Source organism: Lissotriton vulgaris, chromosome 5 (genome assembly GCF_964263255.1).
Source record: "Lissotriton vulgaris chromosome 5, aLisVul1.2, whole genome shotgun sequence".
In the NCBI taxonomy this organism is placed as follows: Eukaryota; Metazoa; Chordata; class Amphibia; order Caudata; family Salamandridae; genus Lissotriton; species Lissotriton vulgaris.
Window position 1 is genome coordinate 1,625,698,896 of NC_141693.1, and position 24,397 is coordinate 1,625,723,292.

At 45.6% G+C, this 24,397-nt stretch overlaps 1 protein-coding gene across 1 annotated transcript in view; it reads right to left on the reverse strand.

Annotated features, from left to right (window-relative positions):
• LOC147716860 (vasoactive intestinal polypeptide receptor 1-like) overlaps positions 1-24,397 on the reverse strand; it is a 631,302-nt gene that overhangs the window by 118,977 nt on the left and 487,928 nt on the right. Inside the window, exon 11 of the mRNA XM_086919813.1 lies at positions 16,049-16,140. Coding sequence (XP_086775939.1) covers positions 16,049-16,140 — 92 coding nt within the window. The remainder of the gene's footprint in view (positions 1-16,048; positions 16,141-24,397) is intronic.

Genomic DNA, 24,397 nt, shown 5'->3' on the forward strand with positions numbered 1-24,397 from the left:
CCGGAATATCAGGAGCAATGGTCGACACAAGCGAAAACAAGGGGCGAAGATTGTGGGAAGTGGCACGGCCGGGCACAAACCCCGACTGATCAGGTAGCACTATGACGGGCATGAGCTCGGCAAGTCTCACCGCCAGTACCTTCGCGAGAATTTTAACATCGCAGTTGAGCAATGAGAGGGGCCTGTAGGAACCCACATCCAACGGATCCTTCCCCGGCTTGAGCAGCGACGTAATAGCGGCCTCCCGCATGGAGCTCGGCAGACGCCCCTCCTCCAGGGACTCCTCAAAAACCTCACGGAGAACAGGGGCCATGACGTCCACATAGCACTTATAAAATTCAGCAGGAAGGCCATCCAGCCCGGCTGCCTTCCCATTATTCAAAGACATGATGGCATTCCTGACCTCCTCCACCTCCAGGGGCCTACCTAAGAACGCTCGGTGATCATCCGATAACCAACAAAGTGCCAGTTCATCAAGAAATCCGCCATACCGTGCCTCACCAGTCTGCTGCGTCGTGTAAAGGTGTGCGTAATGGTCAATAAAAGTACGCTGAATCTCAGCAGTGTCCCGACAGCGAGTGCCATCCGGCAACACCAATTCCAGCACGTCCGACCCATGCCTCGGATGTCTAGTAAGGGCAGCGAGGACCTTACCGGGCCGCTCCCCCTCACAATATCGCCTCGCCGTCCAGTACTTTCCCCTGTGTTTAGCCTCTCTGGCGGCCTCCTCCTCATACTCGGAGAGTTTAGTACGGAACTGGGCCTGAAGATCGGGATCAGAAGCAACCTGCATCCTGTGTTCTAAGTCTCGCAAGTCAGCTTCCAAGCCCCCGAGGGTACGAACAATCAATTTAAGCATACCACAACTTTTAGAAATTGTGACTCCCCGGATCGTAACCTTGAACGCCTCCCATATAACCTCGACACTGTCAACGGAGCCCTTGTTTCTAGGGAAGAACGCCTCCACCTCCTCACCAAGCTCCTCCTTGAACACCGGGTCAAGCAAAGCAGTCGGAAAAAGGCGCCAAGGCGGACGCGGCCTGTGCAGCCCGGGGACAGATAAAACGACCTTCACCGGACAGTGATCAGAATACGTACGAGCCAGATGTGCAGCCTCCCGCAGGCCAGCCACCAATCCTCTAGAGAGAAACACATAGTCCAGCCTCGCCCACGACCGCGCATGTGTAGTGTAATGAGTACCCTCCTTAGTGGCAGGGTGGATGTACCTCCAGCTGTCGATCAAACCTGCCTCCTCCACAACCCCACGCAGAACTTCTCTAGCTTGCACATTATACTGAGGACTCCCTTCCGATCTATCCAATTGGGCATGAAATGCAAAATTGAAATCCCCCCCCCAAACAATGTAAGTGGCATCAACAGCAAGTACATGACCCCACAATGTAACAAAAAAGGTTGGCGTATCGACATTGGGAGCATAGCAATTAACAAACAGCACAGTGTTCTGCCCAAGCCGCCCCCACAGTAGCACATAGTGCCCCTCAGGATCCCCCACAGATCCCAGTTCTTGGAATGCGAGCGATCTTTTAACAAGGATGACAACCCCACGAGCATAAGAAGAGTATGAAGCAAACATCCTGGCCGCAGCCCACCTCCCACCAAAGCTGGGGGAAGGAGCGGGACGCAGATGCGTCTCCTGGAGGAGGGCAACATGAATAGCATGCCTGTCCAAATACTGGATCACACTACGACATTTCTTTGCATCATTGAGTCCCCGTACATTCCAGGACAAAATCGATATCTGATCTATGACAGCAGTCGACATTAGCCAGGTTCCGGGCCCCACAGGACCCAACGATCAAATACGTAACATCCGACTCCCAGCAACAGCCATCTACAGGACCCCACCCCAGGGAACAGTCGTCCCCCCGCATACACTCCACGTACATCCCAGCCATCTCCAAACCAAGCAACCAGAACCACAACAACCCCCCCCAGCTGAGCCAACCATGCAGCAAGCACTCAGAAAACATGACGCGCATCACGCAGCCAACCCGGCTCATACGGGCCACACCTCGCACATGCGTACCTCGCGCCAAGCGCTCAACGCCACGCGACCGCCAAAGATGGCGGCCGTCCCATACGGGCCCATGGCGGCCGGGGGCAAGGGCCCCAGGATCAATACCGCCGAAAGGATACACGGAACAGCCGAAGTAGCGGGCACGGAGCCGCGCCTGTACACACAGACAGTAGCAGCGATCCATACACTGACCCAAGAGGCCTGGGCAAGCAAACGTGGTCAGCTTCATCCCCCCCCCACCCACCCACCTGATTACACCCCAACTATCAGGCCATGCGCACCCCCACCCCCCCCGCTCCCCAACACACATCCAGTCAACCAACTAAGGACTAGAATCCAAACTAAAGGTACAAGTGGGGTACACCCTCCGGGGAACCTACTAGAGGTGCACGACACCACTCCCTCACGCCACGCCAGTGTACGAGCCAGCGAGTAACAAACGGCCCCAGGCGCAGCACGGGGGGGTGGGTGCCCAGAGCGCGAAACCAGATAGCACCATCCTGCGGTTCCACACCGACCCCAAGAACCCATACATACATTCTCACCTCAGGCAAAATATGACCCCCGCTACAACAAAAAAGAAGCGGATAACAGTTAGGCCACCAATGCTGACAAGAAAGTCAGTAGAAGTCAGTGCAAAAGGCATACATCCAGAATGTTCCAGCACCAGAAAAAAAGGGAAAACCAAGAACAAAGTCACCATGATCAGACGACCTCCTCCTCAGCCGCCGAATGTTCATCCTCAGGGTCTCGATCACCCCATCGATACGCAGCCGCTCGTTCGCGCTGGAGGCGCTTTGCAAAATCCTCAGCATGCTGTAGGTTTGTGAAAAAATGTTGCTTAGCCTGGTGCGTCACTCTAAGTTTAGCAGGGTAAAGCAAAGCGTAGTCTACTTGTAGATCTCGAAGTTTCTTCTTCACCCCCAGGAACTTAGGACGCTGGTCCTGCACCATTGGCGTGAAGTCGGGGTACATGGTGAAGGACACCCCATCAAAGGAGAGGGCCCGATTAGTGCGGGCAGCCTGGAGGGCAGCATCCCGGTCACGGTAGTTTAAAAGACGGGCAATGATGGGGCGCGGTGCGACCCCAGAGGCCGGTCGAGGTCCCAGTGTCCGATGCGCTCTCTCGACGATGAACTGGGATGAGAATGCTTCCGCCCCAATGGCGCCCACCAGTAGTCTCTCCACATAAGTTTCCATCTTGCCCACATTTGTGGACTCCGGCACACCTACAATGCGAACGTTATTGCGCCTACTCCTCGCCTCCAACTCCTCATTCTTGGCGGCAATGACACGCAGTATATTGTCCATTCTCGCCAATTGGGTGGTATGGGTAGCTGCCGTGTCGTCGTGGTCCGAAATGCGCTGTTCCGCCGTTGTCAGGCGCTCCTCATGCACGTCCAGCTTCTGGACCACCGCATCCATGCGCGACGATATTTTGTCCACCTTGTCCACTATCGTGGCAAACCCCTGCCTCATCTCCTGCATCATCTGGGGGAAGTCCGGTGGTGGTGGCTGCGGCACATTGTCAACGACAGGCGGGGGGGGGTGACCGCGAAGTCCCAGCATCCTGGAGCAATCGCGTTCCCCTCCTAGCCACTCCAGAGTCAAAGGACAACTTGGATTGTTTAGCGTCCGGCTTCCCCATAATAATGTGCTAGTGGTGCAGCGGGAGAGCAAAGCAAAGAGGAGTTAGGATGTAGCCCGGGCAAAGGGCACGGACAAAAATCAAACCTTGGGGGCACGAGCAGGCCAGCGCGCCCCGCCACTCCCAACGTCGAAAAAATGGCCGTCTCCGCTCCCAGACCAAATGGGTTATCCCCTAGTCGACCAGAAGGAGATCCGCTGTGTCTCCGTAAGCTATGGCGCCTGGGCAGGCAAATGTAGGAACCGAGAAATCAGTCCAATAAAAAGGAGAATCCAGCAGCTTGTCCGGCAAGCAAGCGTGCCCAGTGGAGAGGGGCAGAGCAGGGCCTACACCCCACGTGCAGAGCCACGGGCTGGTGTGAAAGATGACGCTGGGCCAATGAGCACTCGACCTCCAGAGCGCAAGTTGGGGAAACTTGGAACCCTCGTAACTTCGGCCAGCAACCTCCGAATGGCCCAGGAGTTGGACTCCGAACACCTTCACTTCCAGATCCACGTCGACCCCAAAACCACACTCAGAGGCATCCTCCTCTACAGACCACCAGGACCCCGCGCAAAATTCAGTGAAGACATCACGGACTTCATCACTCCACACGCGCTCCCCTCCAAAGAATACATCCTTCTGGGAGACCTCAACTTTCACCTTGAAAAGAACAACGATCGCAACACCACCACCCTCCTGGACAACCTCGCCAACCTCGGACTTAAACAACTGGTCACTTCCCCCACCCACATCGCAGGTCACACACTCAACCCCATCTTCACCTCCAGCAATCATGTCTCCTTCAGCCACACTACGGATCTCCTCTGGACTGACCACAGCTGCGTGCACTTCACCTACAACAAGCCCAAACCCACCAACCACCTCCAACCAACTCTGCAAAGAAACTGGAACAAAATCTCCACCGACCAGATCTCCTCATCGCTCCTTCAAAACACCCCAGCCCACTCCTCGGACCCAAACCTAGCCGCCGCCAACTTCACCCTATGGCTATCCAACACCGCCGACACCTTAGCACCACTGAAAAAACGTCAAAGCAAACCTGGCAACAAGAAGACCTCATGGTTCAACGATGATCTTAAGAAGTCCAAGAAACTCTGCCGCACCCTTGAAAAAGCGTGGAAAAAAGACCCAACCACCAGCACCAAGGACGCCTTCAAAAACGCCACCCGCACTCACCACCAACTAATCCGAAAGGCCAAGAAAACAGCATTCAAGGATCGACTTGACAACAACGCCCACAACAGCAAGGAACTTTTCAACATCGTCAAGGAGTTTTCCAATCCCTCGGCCAACTCCAACGACATCACCCCCTCTCAAGCCCTCTGCGACTCCCTAGCCTCATTCTTCCACAACAAGATTGCTGACATCCACAACAGCTTCAACAACCAACCCGGAGCCCAACCCACCCAACCACTCGCTGAACACTCTCCCCCCGCGAACACCCTTAAGGACTGGAACCCAATCTCCACTGAGGACACCATCCGCCTGATGAACTCCTTCCACTCAGGATCCCCCACAGACCCATGCCCTCACCACATCTTCAACAAAGCAGACTCCGTCATAGCACCGCACCTCCGAGACGTCATCAACTGCTCCTTTAACTCCGCCACCTTCCCGGAAAACTGGAAACACGCTGAACTCACCGCCCTTCTGAAAAAACCCACAGCGGACCCCACCGAACTCAAAAATTACCGCCCCATCTCACTCCTTCCTTTCCCGGCCAAAGTAATCGAGAAAGCTGTCAACAACCAGCTCGCCGCTTTCCTCGAAGCCAACAAATCCCTCGACTCCTCACGATCTGGCTTCCGAGCAAAACACAGCACCGAGACCGCCCTCATCGCAGCAACAGACGACATTCGAACTCTACTGGACAATGGAGACACAGTCGCCCTCATCCTCCTCGACCTCTCTGCAGCCTTCGACACAGTCTGCCATAGCACCCTTCTACAACGCCTCAGCAACATCGGAATACATGGAAAAGCACTCGAATGGATCACCTCGTTCCTCACCGGAAGAACCCAGAGAGTCCGCCTTCCACCATTCAAGTCCGAGGCCACCGAAGTCATCTGTGGCGTACCACAAGGATCCTCTCTCAGCCCCACCCTCTTCAACGTATACATGAGCCCCCTCGCGACCATCGCCCGCCAACACAACCTCAACATCATCTCTTACGCGGATGACACTCAACTGATCCTTTCTCTCACCAAGGACCCCAGCACCGCCAAAACTAACCTACACGAAGGAATGAAAGAAGTTGCTGAATGGATGAAACTCAGCCGTCTGAAACTGAACTCAGATAAAACAGAAGTCCTCATCCTAGGTACATCCCCCTCCGCATGGGACGACTCTTGGTGGCCGGAAGCCCTTGGAAAAGCACCCATCCCGACAGACCATGCACGGAACCTGGGCGTCATCCTGGATTCCTCACTTTCAATGTACAGACAAGTCAACGCTGTCTCCTCATCCTGCTTCAACATTCTTCGCATGCTCAAAAAAACATTTCGCTGGATCCCCAACGAAACCAGGAAAACAGTCACCCATGCTCTGGTCACGAGCCGACTAGACTACGGAAACACCCTCTACGCAGGCACTACCGCTAAACTCCAAAAGAAACTCCAACGAATCCAAAACGCCTCAGCCAGAATCATATTAGACATCCCACGCAACGAACACATATCCACTGGCTACCCGTCAATAAGAGAATCACTTTCCGACTGCTAACCCACGCACACAAATCACTCTACGACATCGGACCAGAATGCCTCAACTCAAGACTGTCCTTCTACACCCCCCCCGCCAACTACGCTCCTCCAGCCAAGCCCTCGCCACTGTACCTCGCATCAACAAGACCACCATGGGAGGCAGATCCTTCTCTTACCTGGCTGCTAAAACATGGAACTCACTCCCCACTCACCTTCGCCTTACCCAGAACCACCTAGCTTTCAGAAAGCAACTTAAAACATGGATATTTGACAAGTAATCCTCCTCCCCCTCCTTAGCGCCTTGAGACCCTCTGGGTATGTAGTGCGCTATATAAATTCCCTGACTTGACTTGACTTGACTTGACCGTGGATGGTCAGTTGATGTCCCAGCAGATCTATAGGGTCAGATCAGGGCGCAGCGATGGTAATCAGGATCCCTAGGCGGATGATAGCTCCGGGCAGCAGGAGCCTCAGGACAGTGCGGCCATTCTGCAGTGCGCCCTCTAGCGCCCCCTAGATTGCTGTTTTGTTGCACCCAAAAGCTCTGAACAGTCTTAACCCTCCTGAATTGGTATAACCAATTTCTCAAAGTTTTTCACTAAAGACTGACCTGCATATGCCTAATAGGTTCCAGCATTAATAACTTACTGCATCAATGCAAATGACCTTTTCCTCGCTGAATCCACCTTTGTATCAGAAGCATCAGTGGGAGTTGAAACCTCCAAGTTAATAGAGGTTTCAACAGGATTGCAGCTACATTTACATGATGAGGAAGAGGCCCTCCATTCCAATATATACAACTTCCATAAAATGTTTGGGATAGGGGCCTAGTCCACCTCTTTCCACTCTCTGAGTTGCCATTGATTTCGGTTTAACATATTGTGGGAATAAAGAATCACTCCATTACCCATCTGATAAGGATTAATATCAAAATTGTCCCACACATGTGGCAAAATCCCCCCATCTCTTCTGTTGCCACATATTTCCCAGAGGAGTATATGGCCTGTTCATGTCAGATCCAGAGGAGGTGGAATAATTCTCATGCATAGAACCAGAACCACCAGGCCTTGTGCGTCCCGTAAGTTGCCTTCTATGGCCCTTTTGGCTACCTCAACCATGGTTTGGACCTCACCTGGGTCATGAGGGGTAGAACCACATTAGCAGGAAGAGAGCCATCTGCTCTTTACTGTCTTGCAGGAATAGGACCTTCATCATCAGAACATGGTAGCAAATTACGCCTTTTAGCTATTCTTTTTCCCTTCATTGTCTAATAAGAAAGGGGAAAACAGATGAACCAAAAAAAATAGAAGTAACCCACATAGGAAGGCCACCTATCCCTTGTAATGCTTGCAGTATGCCCCAATCCAACATAAATGCACATAAACCAAAGAATGTAAGCATTTGGAGTTGCACGTTTAATAGTAATTAACTGAAAAAAAACAAAAGGGTAAGTAATGTTCTATTCAGGTGTGATAAAAATATCTATTTTTTTTTTAAACCTTAGAGATTCACTGGAAAAACCAAAGGTTAATTCAACATTATAGTTATCGGAATTTGTAAGTGACAACATTGAAATGTTGAGCTAATAATACACAGAAATGTACCCGTTTTAGTTAGCAGAGCTAACTATAACTCGCGTCCCCGGGGTTTACTGCTTATGACCTGTATTATGACATCACACATGACATGTTCAATGGCATCATTTAAAACATCACTCAGGACATTTCAAAGGACTTGGTGTTGGGTCCCCCTTGGGGAGAAATAAAAAAATGCTTCCTTCAAGTGAGAGCAAACGCAGGTTTTCATGTTTGCACTGCTATGGGCTAAGTCCCGGGTGTAGCAATTACTCCAAGAAGCCAAAGAGAAGTTAGAAGTAGTTTATTCTCAGAGACAGCTTAAACAACCACCTTCAGCATAACACCAGTAAGATCTGACACAGTAGTACAGATAGAATGTTGGGATAGGAATGTACAATAACAATTCTAAGAAGGAATGGTATACTTAACATGGAATACTACACACCTTCCCCCCTAAAAACAACAAAAAAAACAAAAAAAATGAAAATAAAAGAAAACAGGGAGAAGAAGATCAGCATAAGTAATCATGTAACTTTACAGGTATTTGCTTGACACGAGAACTTTTCCTCTGTATTGTACAAGGAACAATATTGTGTTTAGGAGAAGAACTTTGGGAAACAGGAACAGTTTCTTGAACATTGGAATTATTAACATCACAATCATTAACGCACGGGGAAGATTGAGAGAGGGAAACAAATGCAGGAACAGTGGGAACCGGACTCTCCGGTAAAAAGGTGTCAACCATAGCGGAATAAGAAGTGTCATCTTCTACAATGGGATTTCCAGGTACAGAGCTAGATGGACAAGGACTATTATCTTCCAGGCTCGGATTCTTGCATAGAGACACTCTCCTGAAATTCCATACCTTACCCCCTTCAACACGGATAGCTTTAGAGAAGATTTCAATCACCTTGCAAGGATCGGACCATTTGTTCCATTTGTTCCCAACAGACCTTCCAAACTTGACTCGTACAAAGTCGCCAACTTTGATTTTGCTACTTTGGCTATTTAAAGACAAAAAATTGTTTTTCATTTTCTCTTGGTATTTCAAAACTCTATCTTTGACCTCATCACAATTAAAAGAAGATTCAAACAGGAGTTTGGTTTTTAACCACCAAGGGAGAAGCTTGGAACCAGGTTTCCTACCCCTAAGCATTTCAAAAGGGGACAGGCCTGTAACGGAATTGGGGGAGGTTCGGTAAGATAAAAGCGTAGCACGTAAGGATTTCCTCCAATCAAGGTTACTCTTAATGGCCAGTTGGATGGATTCCTTGATAACCCTATTAAAACGTTCCGTTTGACCATTGGCCTGAGGGTTATAATTGGACACCCTCTTATGCACGATTCCACACCTATCAAGGAAAGATTCAAATTCTCTACTGATGAATTGTGGCCCATTGTCAGATACAATTTCAGCTGGTATTCCTTCCTTACAAAAGACTTCATCCAGAAACTGAATACCTGTGTAGAACCAACCTTATCCACAACTTTAAGTTCAGGCCATTTAGAAAAATAGTCGATAAGAACTAAAGCAAATACCTCCTTGTTGGGAGACAAAGATAGAGGACCAATAATGTCAATGCCCAGTTTTTTCCAAGGACAAGCTACAAATTCGATAGGGGAAACACTCGTGGATAAAGGTTTGACGGTCTTGTCACTTTTAGCACACGGGGAACAGGAACTAACCCATTTATCCACCATCCTATCAATCCCAGGCCACCAGTAAAATTCACGGATACGTCTCTTGGTACTGGACATCCCCATGTGGCCCTCATGTGCCATAGAGACAATTCTTTCTCTCAGAGTAAGAGGAGGAATGATCTTGTCACCTCTGATTACGAAACCTTGGTCAAACATAAGTTCATCCTGAATTTTAAAAAATGAGAGGACATCACCAGAAAGGTACCTTTCTTGAGGCCAACCATGTTGCAAGTAATCCACCACACCAGATAAACATGTGACATTAGTCATAGCTTCTCTCCAAACAGTCTCAGATATGCCATCAGCAGAACCAGAAGTGGCACATTCATTAACATCGTCAATATTAAACACAACATCAGAATCACATTGTTCACGCCATATAGCGTTGATTAACGGTAACCTGGACATACAATCAGCGTGTACATTAAGACGACCAGGGATATACTCTACAATACACTGAAACTCTTGTAATTTTGCTGCAAGACGGGCTAAACGTGCAGTTAACGTTCTACCACCACCAGCTGCCAACATATTTATCAAGGGCTTATGATCAGTTCTTAAACGGAATCTAGTTCCCCAAATAAACTGCCTAAAATGTTCACAGGCCCAGGTGCATGCTAAGAGTTCTTTTTCTATTGTAGAATAGTTATATTCAGCACCACATAGTGTCCTAGAGGCATATGAGACTAGACATTCATCCCCTTTGTCTTTCTGGATTAAGACAGCACCCAAGCCTACATTGCTTGCGTCTACACAAACTATGCATTCATTACCCAGACTAAATAGTTTAAGAAAGGGGGCATTTGCTACTTCTTGCTTCATTAAATCGAAAGCAAGTTGTTGTTCGTGACACCAAACAAACTTTACATCTTTCTTTAACAGAGATCTTAACGGATGTACCTTTGAAGCATAGCTCTGAACAAACTTGCTATAAAATTCAGTTAAGCCCAGGAAAGACACTAGTTGTTCTTTGTTCAACGGTGCTGGTGCCTTTAAAATGCTCTGTATATGATTGAACTTGGGCTTGATACCTTCTGAAGATATTTCGTGACCAAGGTATTCGACCTTGCTTTGCCTAAATTTGCATTTCGATAATTTTAAAGTTAAACCTTTCTCTTGGACACATTTTAAAACATTTTCTAAATTGACATCATGTTCTTCATAACTTTTCCCGTAAATAAGAATATCGTCTTGAAAGGCGATGGCACCCAGACAACCCTCTAGGACAGTCTTCATTAGTCTTTGGAAGACCGAAGCCGCACTGGCTAGACCGAAAGGCATCCGGCAATACTGGAACATGCCTTCCGGCGTAATGAATGTCGTTAAAAACTTTGACTCTTCATGGAGCAACACTTGGTGGTATGCACTAGTTAGATCTAGAGTAGAAAAAACAGTAGCTCCTGACAAAGTAGAAATGAGTTCATGGATATGGGGCAAAGGGTGTCTATCAATCCAAATTTCCTTGTTTAAACTACGAAGGTCAACACATAGACGGAGTTCGCCATTACTTTTGAGGGTCAAAACTACTGGCGAAACCCATGGAGAAGATTCCACCGGCTCAATGATTTTCTTGTCAACTAGGTCTGCTAAGATTCCCTTTAATTTTTCACGGTAGGCTAAAGGAACGTTCCTTACTCTGTGTCGGATGGGAATAGCTGAATCTTTGAGGATAATGCGGTGTTTGAAAGTTGTGAAGGTTCCCAAATTGTCTGAAAAAATGGATGAAAATGTTTGCTTCAATTGGAGAATGAAATCATTTTCAGGGGGAACAACATAGACAGGAGGTGATGCGTTTGGGTCAAGCTTAATGCCAAGGTCATGTTGGTGAGGCCAACATAATAGTGATGCACCCTTAGATGAAACATAAACTTTCCCTTTAATGGTCCTGTCTTTGAATTTGATGTCTGCCCACATGTAACCTTCCATATCAATCTTCTTACCAGTGTACCCACCTGGATGTACATCAGGTGGTAGTAACTTAGTAGAATGCCAGTAGCGATCAAAAACATTTTTGCCAATTAGAGTGTACCAAGCACAGGAATCTATTAACATTGGAATATCCTTACCATTAATAGTGATGATGTCAGAGGGAAACCCTTCACATTTTGTATCACTTACACATAACAAAGTGTTGATTTCGGAAGGTTGTTCAACATCTCACATTCTTCATAGGACAAAAAGTTTACTTTTTGGGAAGACTTACACATTTTACTAAAATGGCCGGATTTTTTACACTTGACACAAACTTTGTTCCACGCAGGACATCCTCTATAATTGCCTACGTGGTCATTTGCCCCACATCTATAACAAATAATTTGGCTTTTCCTAATAGGAAATCTATTCTCCCTTCCAGAAAAATCTTTTCTAAATGGAACAGAAGTTTTCTTAAAATTATTGACATTTTTTACCAAAGAAACTTCAGGAATAACCACCTTACTTTTAACATCCTGGTTTCTGATTTCATTTACAAACAGTTCAGACTGTTCGATGCCCTTTGCAATGTTCAAAACAGCACTGAGAGAAGAATCAGTCCCCATCCAGAGACGTTCTTGAATTTTTTTACTTTTAGTACGCATCATAATTTGATCTCTAAGGACCTGTTCGAAATTTATAGTTTCAAAGGCACAGGATCCAGCTAAAGTGCGTAAAGCAGCTACATAATTTTCTATAGATTCATCATCCTTTTGTATTCTAGAATAACATTTAAATCTTTCCATAACGATGTTGATCTTTCTTCCAAATCTAGTGCTAAGTTGTTTTATGACTATTTCAAAGACATTTAGATCACCAGAACCAACATTTTCAATGGGAGGTAAATTTTCTAACTCTTTGAGTCCTGCACCACCTAAACAGTTTTTTAATAATGCTAACTTCCTTTTAGGAGAACAGCCATCCTCTTCAATAACATCAACGTAAGCTAGAAATGTGGGGTACCAAAGATCCCATTCTACCTTTGGATCTCCAGCAGTAGGTAAAAAATGTGCAGGAGAGATAATGTTATTAGACATTATGAGCCAAAAAGTACTTCAGTTAAAATAAATGACAAAATAGGATTAGTGAGAATATACACAAAACAAGCAAAGTAGTCACCGTTGTCTGTAGTGAAGAATAAAAAGCAGAAATATCCACAGTAAAGTTTTCCAAGTTTCACTCTTCTTTTTCTTAAAAAAAATTGGTAAACGTTGAATAAATGTAGATAGCGTGGTCTTTGTGAAGAATTGATTGTTAAATAGTGAAAACGAGGGAAAACGATGAGGTAAGGACAGTTAAATGCCTAAAAACCAGATCGTGGTTTCGTAGTCATGGAAACGGTAAATAATAATAAAGAAAATGGCCGCTGAAACGCACACGTCGTAGCGTAATGCGTGGTGGCGTCAGAATGACGCGTGAAGTGTTCCTTTCTTCGTTCGGGGAGAAGGCACGGAGACAGTGCGAGGCGCGCGTTGGTAAGTTTTCTTTTGTTTTCGAAAGATGCCGTATTGAAGTAACAGCAACAGCAGCGCGCGCTGGTGAAGGGTCGAAGAGACCACTCGACAAAACAGTGTTAACTGGTGCAAAACTACACAGACCACCAGGACGGAGGGCTAGTAAATGAAACACACTCCACCAAGCGCGCTCGGCGGCTTAAGAAACAGTCAAAGAGAGTTCTTCAATTAAAACAAATCCAAGAATTACGATACAGGAATATGTAGGATCTAACTCCCGCTGGTGCAATCAAGGCACATAGTATTGTAGACAGCCGCTGGTGCAATCTTACACACAAGAAGAAATAATAGTAAAAAAAAAATACCTGGTAAATTTGAGCTGTAAAGGCGAACGCTGTCACTTTTTTCAGAATTTTTCCAATGAATGTCCTTAAAAACTGGAGGTTCTTCTCTGGAAGCTGGGGTTATAAATCCCGATTGTCGCCAAATTTATGTAGCAATTACTCCAAGAAGCCAAAGAGAAGTTAGAAGTAGTTTATTCTGAGAGACAGCTTAAACAACCACATTCAGCATAACACCAGTAAGATCTGACACAGTAGTACAGATAGAATGTTGGGATAGGAATGTACAATAACAATTCTAAGAAGGAATGGTATACTTAACATGGAATACTACACCGGGACATTGCTACTAAGTACAGGGAGGGGAGTTGCACAGCCCCATTCCTTAAAGTAATTGGTCCAGGGAGGTAATACACCAGTCCTGGAGTCCCTGGTGCCATTCATTAATGGCTTAGGGAGGGAAGTCATGCAGCCCCCTCTCTTAAAGTCATTGGCCATGGGAGTGTGCTTCCCAGGCCTTTAATAGCTCTGGGAGGGGGGCCACATGGCCAATTATGCTTTTTGTAAAATTTTGGCCTCCATATGCCCTCTGTAGTCTCTGGAAGACATTGTTTCCCACCCCATATAAAAACATTTCGGCCCCAGGGGTAGGCTCCTCACAGATCCCCTCCTCCTTATGAATGCAGCCCCGAGGATGGGCTCCCTGGAGAATAAGCTACATAAATGAGGCCCAGCCGCCATTTTTTTTGTTCAATTTTGTTTTCTTATTGCCCGGGGGAAGGTCCCTCTGCCCTCTCTCCCCCATGGGGGTCCGGTTATGCCTAACTTGCCCCCTTACATTATTATTTTTTTTACTTCAGGATAGGGGAGCGAGTAATTTTTCTCATGTTGCTGGTTGCAAGATGGCCCAAGGGAAATAAAGTTACCCAGGCCAATCAGAATTCTCCATTTTAAAATTGCCGGGACTCTTGTGGACTCATTCGTTCAGATATACAATTATTTTTTAACTTTAATTTCTTAAAAACTACTGAACGGATTTAAACCAAATCACAAAAAGCACAATCGGTGGACCATGTTTACTGAACAAATTACTGAAGGATTTTTCACCAAGTTTGGCAGACAGCCTGCCAATCTTGGTGAAAAATCCTTCAGTAATTTTTTATTTTTGCTCTAGCCTTGTCTGAAGAGGTCAATGAAAAATGCATGGGGATTTTGCAATTTAGGACCCCCTTTTTACTTGGCCCCTGCTTGATGGAACACCCTGAAACTTTCTAGGAAGAAGATAAGGTGGATGAACGTCTTATTTTGGAAAGTTTTGTGAGGATTTGTTAAATTGGGTAAAAGCTATTAGCAAACCAAAATACGCTCTATCAATGGAAAAGGAGGCCTAACTATAACTACTGAATATCGAACGCCACAAGGGAATAGAATATCATGTCTGGGCCCAAAGGGCCACTTGCCCCATCAATGCCACTGCAGAGTGCTGCTAAATCTCTTCACTCTCGAAGCAGTGCAAGCTCTCTTACCTCCTGAACTAGAAAAGTACAGTCCCAGCCACTTAGCAGCCAAACAGACACGGTTGCTTGCTTACAATCTCACTCAATGCTCCCCTCCCCGCTCAGGAGTACACCTAACAGTGTGGATGACAACCGCCTGGTCGAATTGCTCTGCATCTCTCCAGGCAACCATAAGAACCAAGGGGCAGATTTACAAGCCCCTTGCGCCTCTTTTGCCCCGCCGTTGCGTCATTTTTGTGATGCAGCGGCGGCACAAAAGATGCGCAATGGTGCGGGGTATTAACAACATGACGCATCTGGGAGCTGCGTCAAGTTGTAAAGCCCTACGCCATAAGGAGGCGTTCCTGCACAGGGGGAGCGTTCCTGCGCAGGAACGCCTCCTAAAAGTGGCTGAGTGAAATCTACAAGATTACACTCAGTCACTTTTAGGCCTTGAGGCAGCATTTAAAGAATAGGCGCCCCTCAGAGCATTGCTGGAGCTGCGTTGCACTTGCGACGCAACTCCAGCAATGCGCCGCTTTCACGGCACAGATGCGTGACGCATCTGTGCCGTTTTGGACCTAATAATTTGCAGGGATGCGCCAGTAGTTGTAAATCTGCCCCCAAACACCAAATTCCTTTCATCGTTGAAAAAAAGCTGACGAGGATGCGCCACTAATTGCCGCCTGGTAAGCATGTCAGAGACCAAAACGCACAGGAGGAGTTTGTATTTGGAAAGCTTAGTATTGGGTCTCAAGAGGCAGGGCCGCCTCTCATGTAAGACATTAAAGCGAGACGGGGATGCGGTGGTAATGCCACCTTGGTGGGAAAGGGCCTGCATAGGACCTGGTACTCGGTGTCTCCAGGGTATAATCGCCACTGCAGCACTCTCCTGATTGTCACAGTATTTTACAATTGAGATCTTGTTTTGAGTATGATAATGAGACGACTAAAACAGAGCACTCAAGAGGATTCCAAGATCTGCCTGAGTCGTGGATCACTGCAGTAGTCTGACTGAGATGCTCTTTCCGCTGCATGCTGCTGCCGTGTGGCTCAATTTGGGCTGCATAAATATCACATTCATACCTACAATTATTTCGAGGAAATTGGCGCTTACATATATTGTTGCTTGTAGTTTGCTCCGATATCTGGCGATCTGATCTTTTGCCGTAAAATTCGGATTACGTTCAGGAATGTAATAAAGTTCACCTTTGAAAATGAATAGAGAATGTGTTTAGCTATGTAGTAATGGGGATATTTTCTTCTGATGCAAAGAGTGGACCACATTTATGAAGCACTGGGATAAATGAATATAGTGAGAACACATATTAATGTAGTTTGCTGGATTTAAACGCAATGCATTACCATTAAACTGGAAACTGTAACAACATTATAAAGAAATACAAACATAGCCTGACACAACAGTTAAAGGGTGTGGATGGACATCAGAGGCAACAAGAATCACATTTTGTGTGAAAAAGTTACATATCTACCGGTTATAAACACATTTTTTTATCTTCATGGTTTCAACTTTGCATTCTTATCCAACTTTACCTAAATTAAACCATTATTGGCAAAGCCAATCGGTCTGTCCTTCTGCACTGATTTTCTCATTTAAATGTGTGGTCCATTCCGTTAACCATTCATCAATCCATGACCTCATTCTTCCGTACATTCATATACACATTGACTCATCCATGTATTCATTCACATTTAAACTCGAAAATCAGTGAAGAAGCCCTTTCACCTAGCTGTTGTTCAGCATACTTCAAGGAAGCACACATCTGACATTCCAGCACCCATATCCGTGTAGGTAAAAAAAACAAAGCCCATCTGAAAGCACTAGTAGACCAATGCAGGGATTGCCTAAACTGAGCAAGGATTTGCTGGAAAAAAAGTCCGTTGTTGTAATAAGCCAAGTCTTACCACCAGCTCCTTTCTGAGCTGGAGACAAGCTGAGAATATAGTCACTGTTACTGCGCAGCATTGGCTAGAAAGGGCATCTTAGTCACTCTGGAAACTCAAGGAAGGCATCTTAACAGCGATCACGCTGTGACTCTTGTTCAATGAGAAAAGAGTGGATGGAAAATGAAGATAGTGTCTCGGAGGAGCTGTGGTCAGGGCCACCGGATTCCCTTGTGTTTCTACAGAATTATGGATTTGCCGTATTTGCCACAGAATCCATCATCTGCTGCATACTTTCTAGATTTTAACAAAAATATACTTTCAAGCTCAAACAGATTCAATGTTACTAAAAGTGGCAACGGTTCGCTGCATAGTGGAATTCCCTTACAGGATGGTTGGTTGACTAGTCAACTTTCAGTTGCTTATTGATGTGTTTGGTTCTAAGCAAACTACTAATAATGAAGTGAAGTCTTTGCGCATAAAGCATTAAAATCAGTGAAAATGACAACATATTGAAGTCATCTCTCACCAAATGTGCCTCATTATACCTCATAATTTACCTGTTCTTGCTGCATAATATAGCCATCCTTTTGCGTAATTTGTTCCACCCCTTCCACATAATTTGCGTGCCTCTGGCTATGATTCAGCACTTTGCTTTGAAACAGGTTTAATACGCAGAGCAATGTGTAATCATGAGCAATACCATTTGTTCCTGAATTGCAAACTGAAAGTGCCTAATAATGGAACAAGGAAGATCTGTATGGCCATGTATATTTACATTTATGTGAAAAGTTGGTGCAGCTCACAATGGCGTATACATTTAATAGACATTGTTTTGAAAGAGGGTCGAATATTAGAGGGGATTCTTCACTTTGATGCCCAAGATCTTTACTGTGTTGTTTCCTGAACATATTCTCATTCTTTTTTGGTTTTGCAAGATTTCTTAAATGGTCTTATAGTTGCACCAATTAAAAACCACTGCAACAATGTAAACAATGCAGTACATTAGCACATGGCCTACTGTAGTGATAACACCAGACAAGGTAAGTGTAAGAGCACCTACTTTATTGACTGTTTGTCTCCATAGCTTCCAGGAACTGACAACCTCCTGACATTCAAACCATAGCATTCTATTTTCATGACAGTGACATCATAGGCATAACAGAGTGGATGAACAGCATGCTAATAGAAAACTGTTACAAAATCTCCTCTCTCTCCATAGATGCACAAAGGAAGAGAGAACGCGTGAAGGTAGAAGAAAAGAAAAAAACAGATTAAAGAAGAAAAGAAAAATAAACAAAGGAACGAGAAAAGAGGAAGGGCAAAGAGAGTACATTCTATGATAACAACAAGTATAGATGATCGAATGACCTGACATCCATTAATACACTCGAAACAAATAAGGTGTATAATAGACCAAGTGATAATGCATCACAGATGTAAAATAGATTAGAGATTTAAACGTTTCGGCGGGACACCCATCCTACCACTCCTTCATGGAGGAACATATCTCAAAGAGGATTTCCCAGCCTGAGAAGACTGGGAAGACCTCAGCATACTCTCCTGAACATGAACAGTGTTCTCTGACTCAAGACCCAACTGCAAAACAACTTTCATTGGAATCTTGTAAATCCTAGATAGATTCAACCAATTTTTATCATTGACTCTTACAGCAAAACTAGAGGTAGCATTAACCTTAACAGGAGGACCAAACTTTGACAGACCCTTGGGAACATTCAGAAGGGATTTAATCCTGACCCACCCACTGAAACAAAGAACTTAAAGTTGGCCACATCCGGATCATCAGGCTAGGTAGGGACCATGGGAAGAGATTGTATTTCTCTGTCTCCTTGTGTCTTGAGGCACCTTGGCACCAAACCCCACTTCTTCATCCAAGCAGGACACATGTGGAAAGAAGCATGTCTACCCCTAAGCAAAGCGAAAGGACTAGAACCTGTGATGCAACTCGGGGTCGTACGATGTGCCAACAACATACTTTGAACAGCTTCCTTGGTGTCAACTCTGGACGAAACAGCCCACTGAACACACTCGACCAGAATACGGTTGTTGAGCTCAATGAAACCATTGGCCTGTGGGTGATATAAAGCCACACACCAGTGGGTGATACCGGACTGAGAAAGAAAAACAGACATCTACTTGGAGGTAAACTGTACCCCATTTTCAGATACAATCTCCTTGGGAAAATCCTCCCTGGCAAACAAACTCAGAAGAAACCTGATAACCTCCTGTGAGTTGGGGTCTGTCATAAAATGGACCTCCCACCACTTGCTGAAACAATCAGCAATGACCAGAGTGAACTTGTATTCATTGCCCAACACATTAAGGATCCCACAAAGTCAATTGCCAACTTCAACCAAGGACCATCAGATGCCTCAACCTGTTGCACAGGAGGCAAAACTATTTTTACAACCTCATCACTGGTAGAACAAGTGTTCGTCTGCCCAAGATGTCCCTTATGCCCATGTTGTACTATCCCATAAAACTAAAAAACCTACCGCGATTGACCTGACGCTGAGGAAAGTCACAGGGAAGATTGAGCGCAAGGAGAGGAGTCTGTCCTCTTCTCCAATTCCCATACTAGTCACCCCCACACAATCTAGGGATTTAAGTACATCTGTAAGTTCCAAAACGGAGATAGTGAGCAACTCAATCGAGGGCATCCCCTGCGCACAGCTGCTAGTACAGACAGGGGCAGACGATACCAGGGACAGTAATCCAATCACATGTAGTAGGCCTAAACAACGGAGGTGTAGGAAGGGCCAACCTAGAAAAAATAAAGTAAACACAAAGGTGTATCGTTCTAAAATAGCGAAGAGGTAATCCCTGTTGAAGTAGTGCCAGACCACTCAGGACCACCAGGATAAATGGACGAGGTAATCGGAGATCTAAAAAAACATCTGGAAGCCTTCATCACTAGCCAACTAAAACCGATTGTCAGTAGGATAGACAAAATAGCTAATGAATTGATTAAACAGGGAAAGACCAAGGGCCCGATAAGCAGTAATCTTACTCCAGGCCCCAATCAAATTACCAACACGGTTATTGGCCAAATAGCGGATAAAAACAACAGTGTCAGTAATATGCAATGTACGATCGCACAGGAACACGACTCACCTAAAGCCTCAGTTTATCCAGAGAGGGGAAACGTCCAGAAGGAGGGAACTAAGAATACAGATAAAGTCCAACAGCGAACATTTACGCAAATGGGGCAAGAAGGGCATCATACAACTCAAGGTCTAACTAGTTTACATAAAAACGACCATGCTTCGTACGAAAGACCAGAAAACCCTCCACCACACATTAATCTGCCCCCTGAAGCATTCCCCTACGTTATTGTGTTCGCAGGGGTTCCTGAACTCAGGGCTTCAGAAAAAAATCACACTTAGAACTAAAAACCAAAATAATTAAATGGCTGAATATTCATAGGCCCTTGAATACCGGGGAAAGTGGTGAGATCCTCCATGGAAGACGAGCGAATTGGTTAGGCGGTAGAAAGAGAGACATCATAGGGGACTGTATTGTGGCTAATTTTAGAGACACCAACCTGGTGGAATATATACTAGGAAACCCAAACAGAAACCAGACCAGTACCATTCGCACCCTACCATTGGGATACTTTTACCCAAGGAGACGGAGCACCTATAATTCGACCTATCCCAAGTGGAGTACAGGAAGGGCAACACCTAGACAATGGGACAGAATGCCCAATCACCCAGGTCAGTTTTTACCACCTCAAGATTATCCACAGTGGAGAAATAGATTCAGTCCCCTACAGTCCCTTGACGAAAACGACTGACTACCCCCAGTAGGGAATGGGCAAGAAAAGATGACTACAGGGAATGTATATGAATGCACTAGGAAGGGGGCTGGGGAAAGCTTGGAAGTAATGAGGACTGAAGAACCCCCAACACATAGTGGCGTGGGTGAAAGCGGGGTAAAGTTGTATAAGATGGCTGAGCACAGACCCAATGATCAGGCTCTAAAGGGAGGAAAAGCTTCTAGGGCAGGGCTAGCTCTACTGTCCTGGAATATAGCGGGCCTGGGGGGGAAATTTGATAACACGGACTGGAGGGAGTATATCTGTGGCTTCCATATAATAGCACTCCAGGAGACCTGCTCACTAGATTCTTCTCCCTACCAGCTAGATGGTTATAAATGCTTTTTTGTGCCTGCACAGGAAGTAAGATCAGGCAGGGCAAAGGGAGGGTTAGCCTTGTATGTTGACCTGGATATAAAAGGCACATGGACGCAACCTCCTTGGGCAGCACACACCTTACAGTCAGTGGTATTCCAAGGACAAGGTCAGAGGTTCCTGATACTAAATTTTTACAACTCAGGGCCGATCAATGGGAATTACCCAGTTATACAGGAATTAGAGAGTAGATTAAATGAAGAAATCGAGCAACGAAAAGGGGGTGCAGAAACAATCATTCTGGTCATGGGCGACTTTAATTGTCACCTTGCCCAAAACTTCTGCCCGTAAGCCCCGATTGGTCTTCTTGCCCAATAGAAAGTGGACGACACTTTGAGCACAATAAAGAGGGAAAACTTCTAATGAAGCTGCTTGATAATTATGCTCTTACACATACTATTTACCTGTTGGCACCGAGAACAGAAGGCACTCTCACACCAACATTCAAGGGCAGAGGCTGTTCCTCTATCATAGATTTTATTATAATATCCACTTTCGCTAAAGACCAGGTCAAAGAGGTGAGAACGGACTGGAGCCCTTTTAGTGACCATTATCCCCTAATTCTTGAAATTTTATATAATGGGCTCACAATAAGGAACGATCTCGCAGATACTGAGATGCGCCCAATGGACCAGGGGAGGCGATTAAGATGGTCAAAGATCAATGCTCAAGAATTTTATAGAACCTTAATAGAAAGAGGAAAAGAACAAATAGATGCCTGTTTAGAACTTACAATAGAGGGCAGAGATGTGGCCTCAGCATTCGAGTCCTTAACCAAGGTGGTTGATGGACTACTAAAAACTAAACGTCCCATAAAGGATATAGTACTCCCACGATGGTTTGACTCTAATTGCTCGCGGGCACTGAGGGACCTAAAACTCTGCCTCAAGACTCTCCCGAGAGACAGACAGAAAGTTGCCCTGTGTAGGCGTAATTACAAAACACAGGTCAAGCAGACAAGGTCATGCTGCAAAAGGAAGTCTGGGCTGACCTGAGGGAAGCAGGGGAAAACAGGGACTATACTCAATTTTGGAAAATCATCACCAGGCCCTGTTTTCAAGACAGCAGCTCCCCGGTAATTAGTACTAACATACTCCATGAGCAGTGGGCCACCCATTTTAAGAGCCTTTACAATCATCAGGGTGACATAGTTAGGGTAGAGTCCTGGGAGGGGGCTCGCCCCACGGAATTAGAATTCTCTCAACATGAAATCACCATGGCCATTCAAGGTCTGACCCGAAAGAAGGCACCAGGCCCGACGGCATGCCACCAGATCCTTATCTAAGTAACATTGAATTATGTGCGCCCATTATGACTAGGGTGTTAAATGCAGCGATAAAATCTGGGCTCCTGCGATCTTGGGCTACAGCATTGATTGTCCCTATCTATAAGAAAGGTAGTAGGGACAATCTGCAATGCTATAGACCAATATCGCTGATAGACGTGTCAGCTAAACTATTAGGTAGGCCAGTTTTAAACTGCCTTACCGCTTGGACAAACGAGCACCACACCCTAGTAGATACCCAATACGGATTTAGATCGGGCAAATCAACCAGTAATCAATGTCTTAACCTCTACCTACTAGTTGCTAAATACACAAAAGCCAGCAACGGAACGGTGTATATGGGGTTTATGGACCTGGCCGCGGCCTTTGATAATGTAAATAGAAACAAACTCTGGGCCTTGATGTCTAAATTGGGAATTGACCCTGGACTTATAAACATTCTAAAAGAATTACATTAGAACACGACTGCTAAGGTTCACTACAGCGCAGGGGGGGTGAGTACCGATCCCTTCCCGTGCACTAGCGCTATGAGGCAGGGGTGTATCCTGGCTCCCTTTTTATTCTCATTGTACATAAATGACCTAGAAAGTACACTGTTTGCTCTGGAGACTGACTGCCCCAAAGTAGGATCGTGCCACTGCTGTACGCGGATGACGTGGTCCTGCTTGCACGAACACCATTGAGTCTGCAACATCTTGTGGATGTATTTGTGAGGTTCATGGGAAACTTAGATCTTTCCGTGAACCTGAGCAAATCTTTGTAATGGTGGCAGGAAAAAAAGCCCTAAGAAATATGTATTCAAAATAGGGGCCCATGTTCTAGAAACCGTTACCACCTTTTCATATTTGGGTCTTTTATTTGACGGGGAGATCAGGTTTGACTCCTTGCTTGAGGAAAGGTGCAGGAAATTTGTTTCAGCAAACGGTGCTATACTAAACTTTGCCCGTAGGCTGGGCCGCTGGTCACCAGAGCAGATAATGACTTTGTATGGAGCGGTACGTACCGCCAAGGCCACGTATGGGGCAGAGGTTTGGGGCTTTAGGGATGTAAAACACTTACAAGTAGAGGAAGATAAGTTCCTACGTAAGATTCTGAAGACACCGCAGAGTATCCCAGCAGCAATTGTACACACTGAGCTTGGGATCCCATATATCACCGACCAGATAAAGGTGAGACCTATCCTGACTTGGCTGCGAATCTGGGTAAACCCGGAAGCGGAGCTAAGCAGGCAAATAGTCAAAGACTGTCTACAGAAAGATAAGTGCCTTCAAATCCCATGGCTAAATTATGTTAAAGATACATTAGGGAGTATAGATCACCAGATATTGTTCAGGGATCCAACCTTGATTGACACTTCTTGTAAATATCGGGCCCAAAAGCTGTTATTAGCAAAATATAAACTGGGCAAACAATATCCTGATTCCCTAATAACATCTGTAGTTGCACATCGCTTAGTAAGCAACGGGGAGGGTATGTAACCATATTTATTCTTAATATATAATCAGCAAGACAGATTTTTAATGTGTTGCTTTAGGCTCAATCTGTTACCTAATATCTTAGACTATCCGTCTGGTTTTACTTTAACAATTGAGCAGAAGGGTGCCTGCGGCTGCGACAATAGGTCTCCGCAGGACACCCTTCATTTTGTACTTTTATGTTCTTTTTATCGAACCCCTCACCGCAGATTTCTTATAGATACTCTAAAAGAGTTAAAATTCCGTCATGCTACAACTGCACTACTTTTCCTGCAAAGAGCTTCTGACATGCGCACCTTATGGTCTATTATGAGTTATCTAAAAGTTGCTGTTAACTTAAGAAACACGAGAGGCTGACTTAGGATGCACACAATTCTATTTGTTTTTAAACTGTATTAATTCTGTTTTTAACATTCTATGGTTCAGAAATGTAACTGATGATTTTGTATAATACATTTTTATGATGGTTTTTAATCATCGAAATAAAGTTTACTGAACTGAACTGAACACTGCCTTTGTCTTTGCGGAAGACAGACAGCCTTCTGGCTTTCAGGAAAAATCTTAAAACTTGGCTGTTTAGCCAATAAT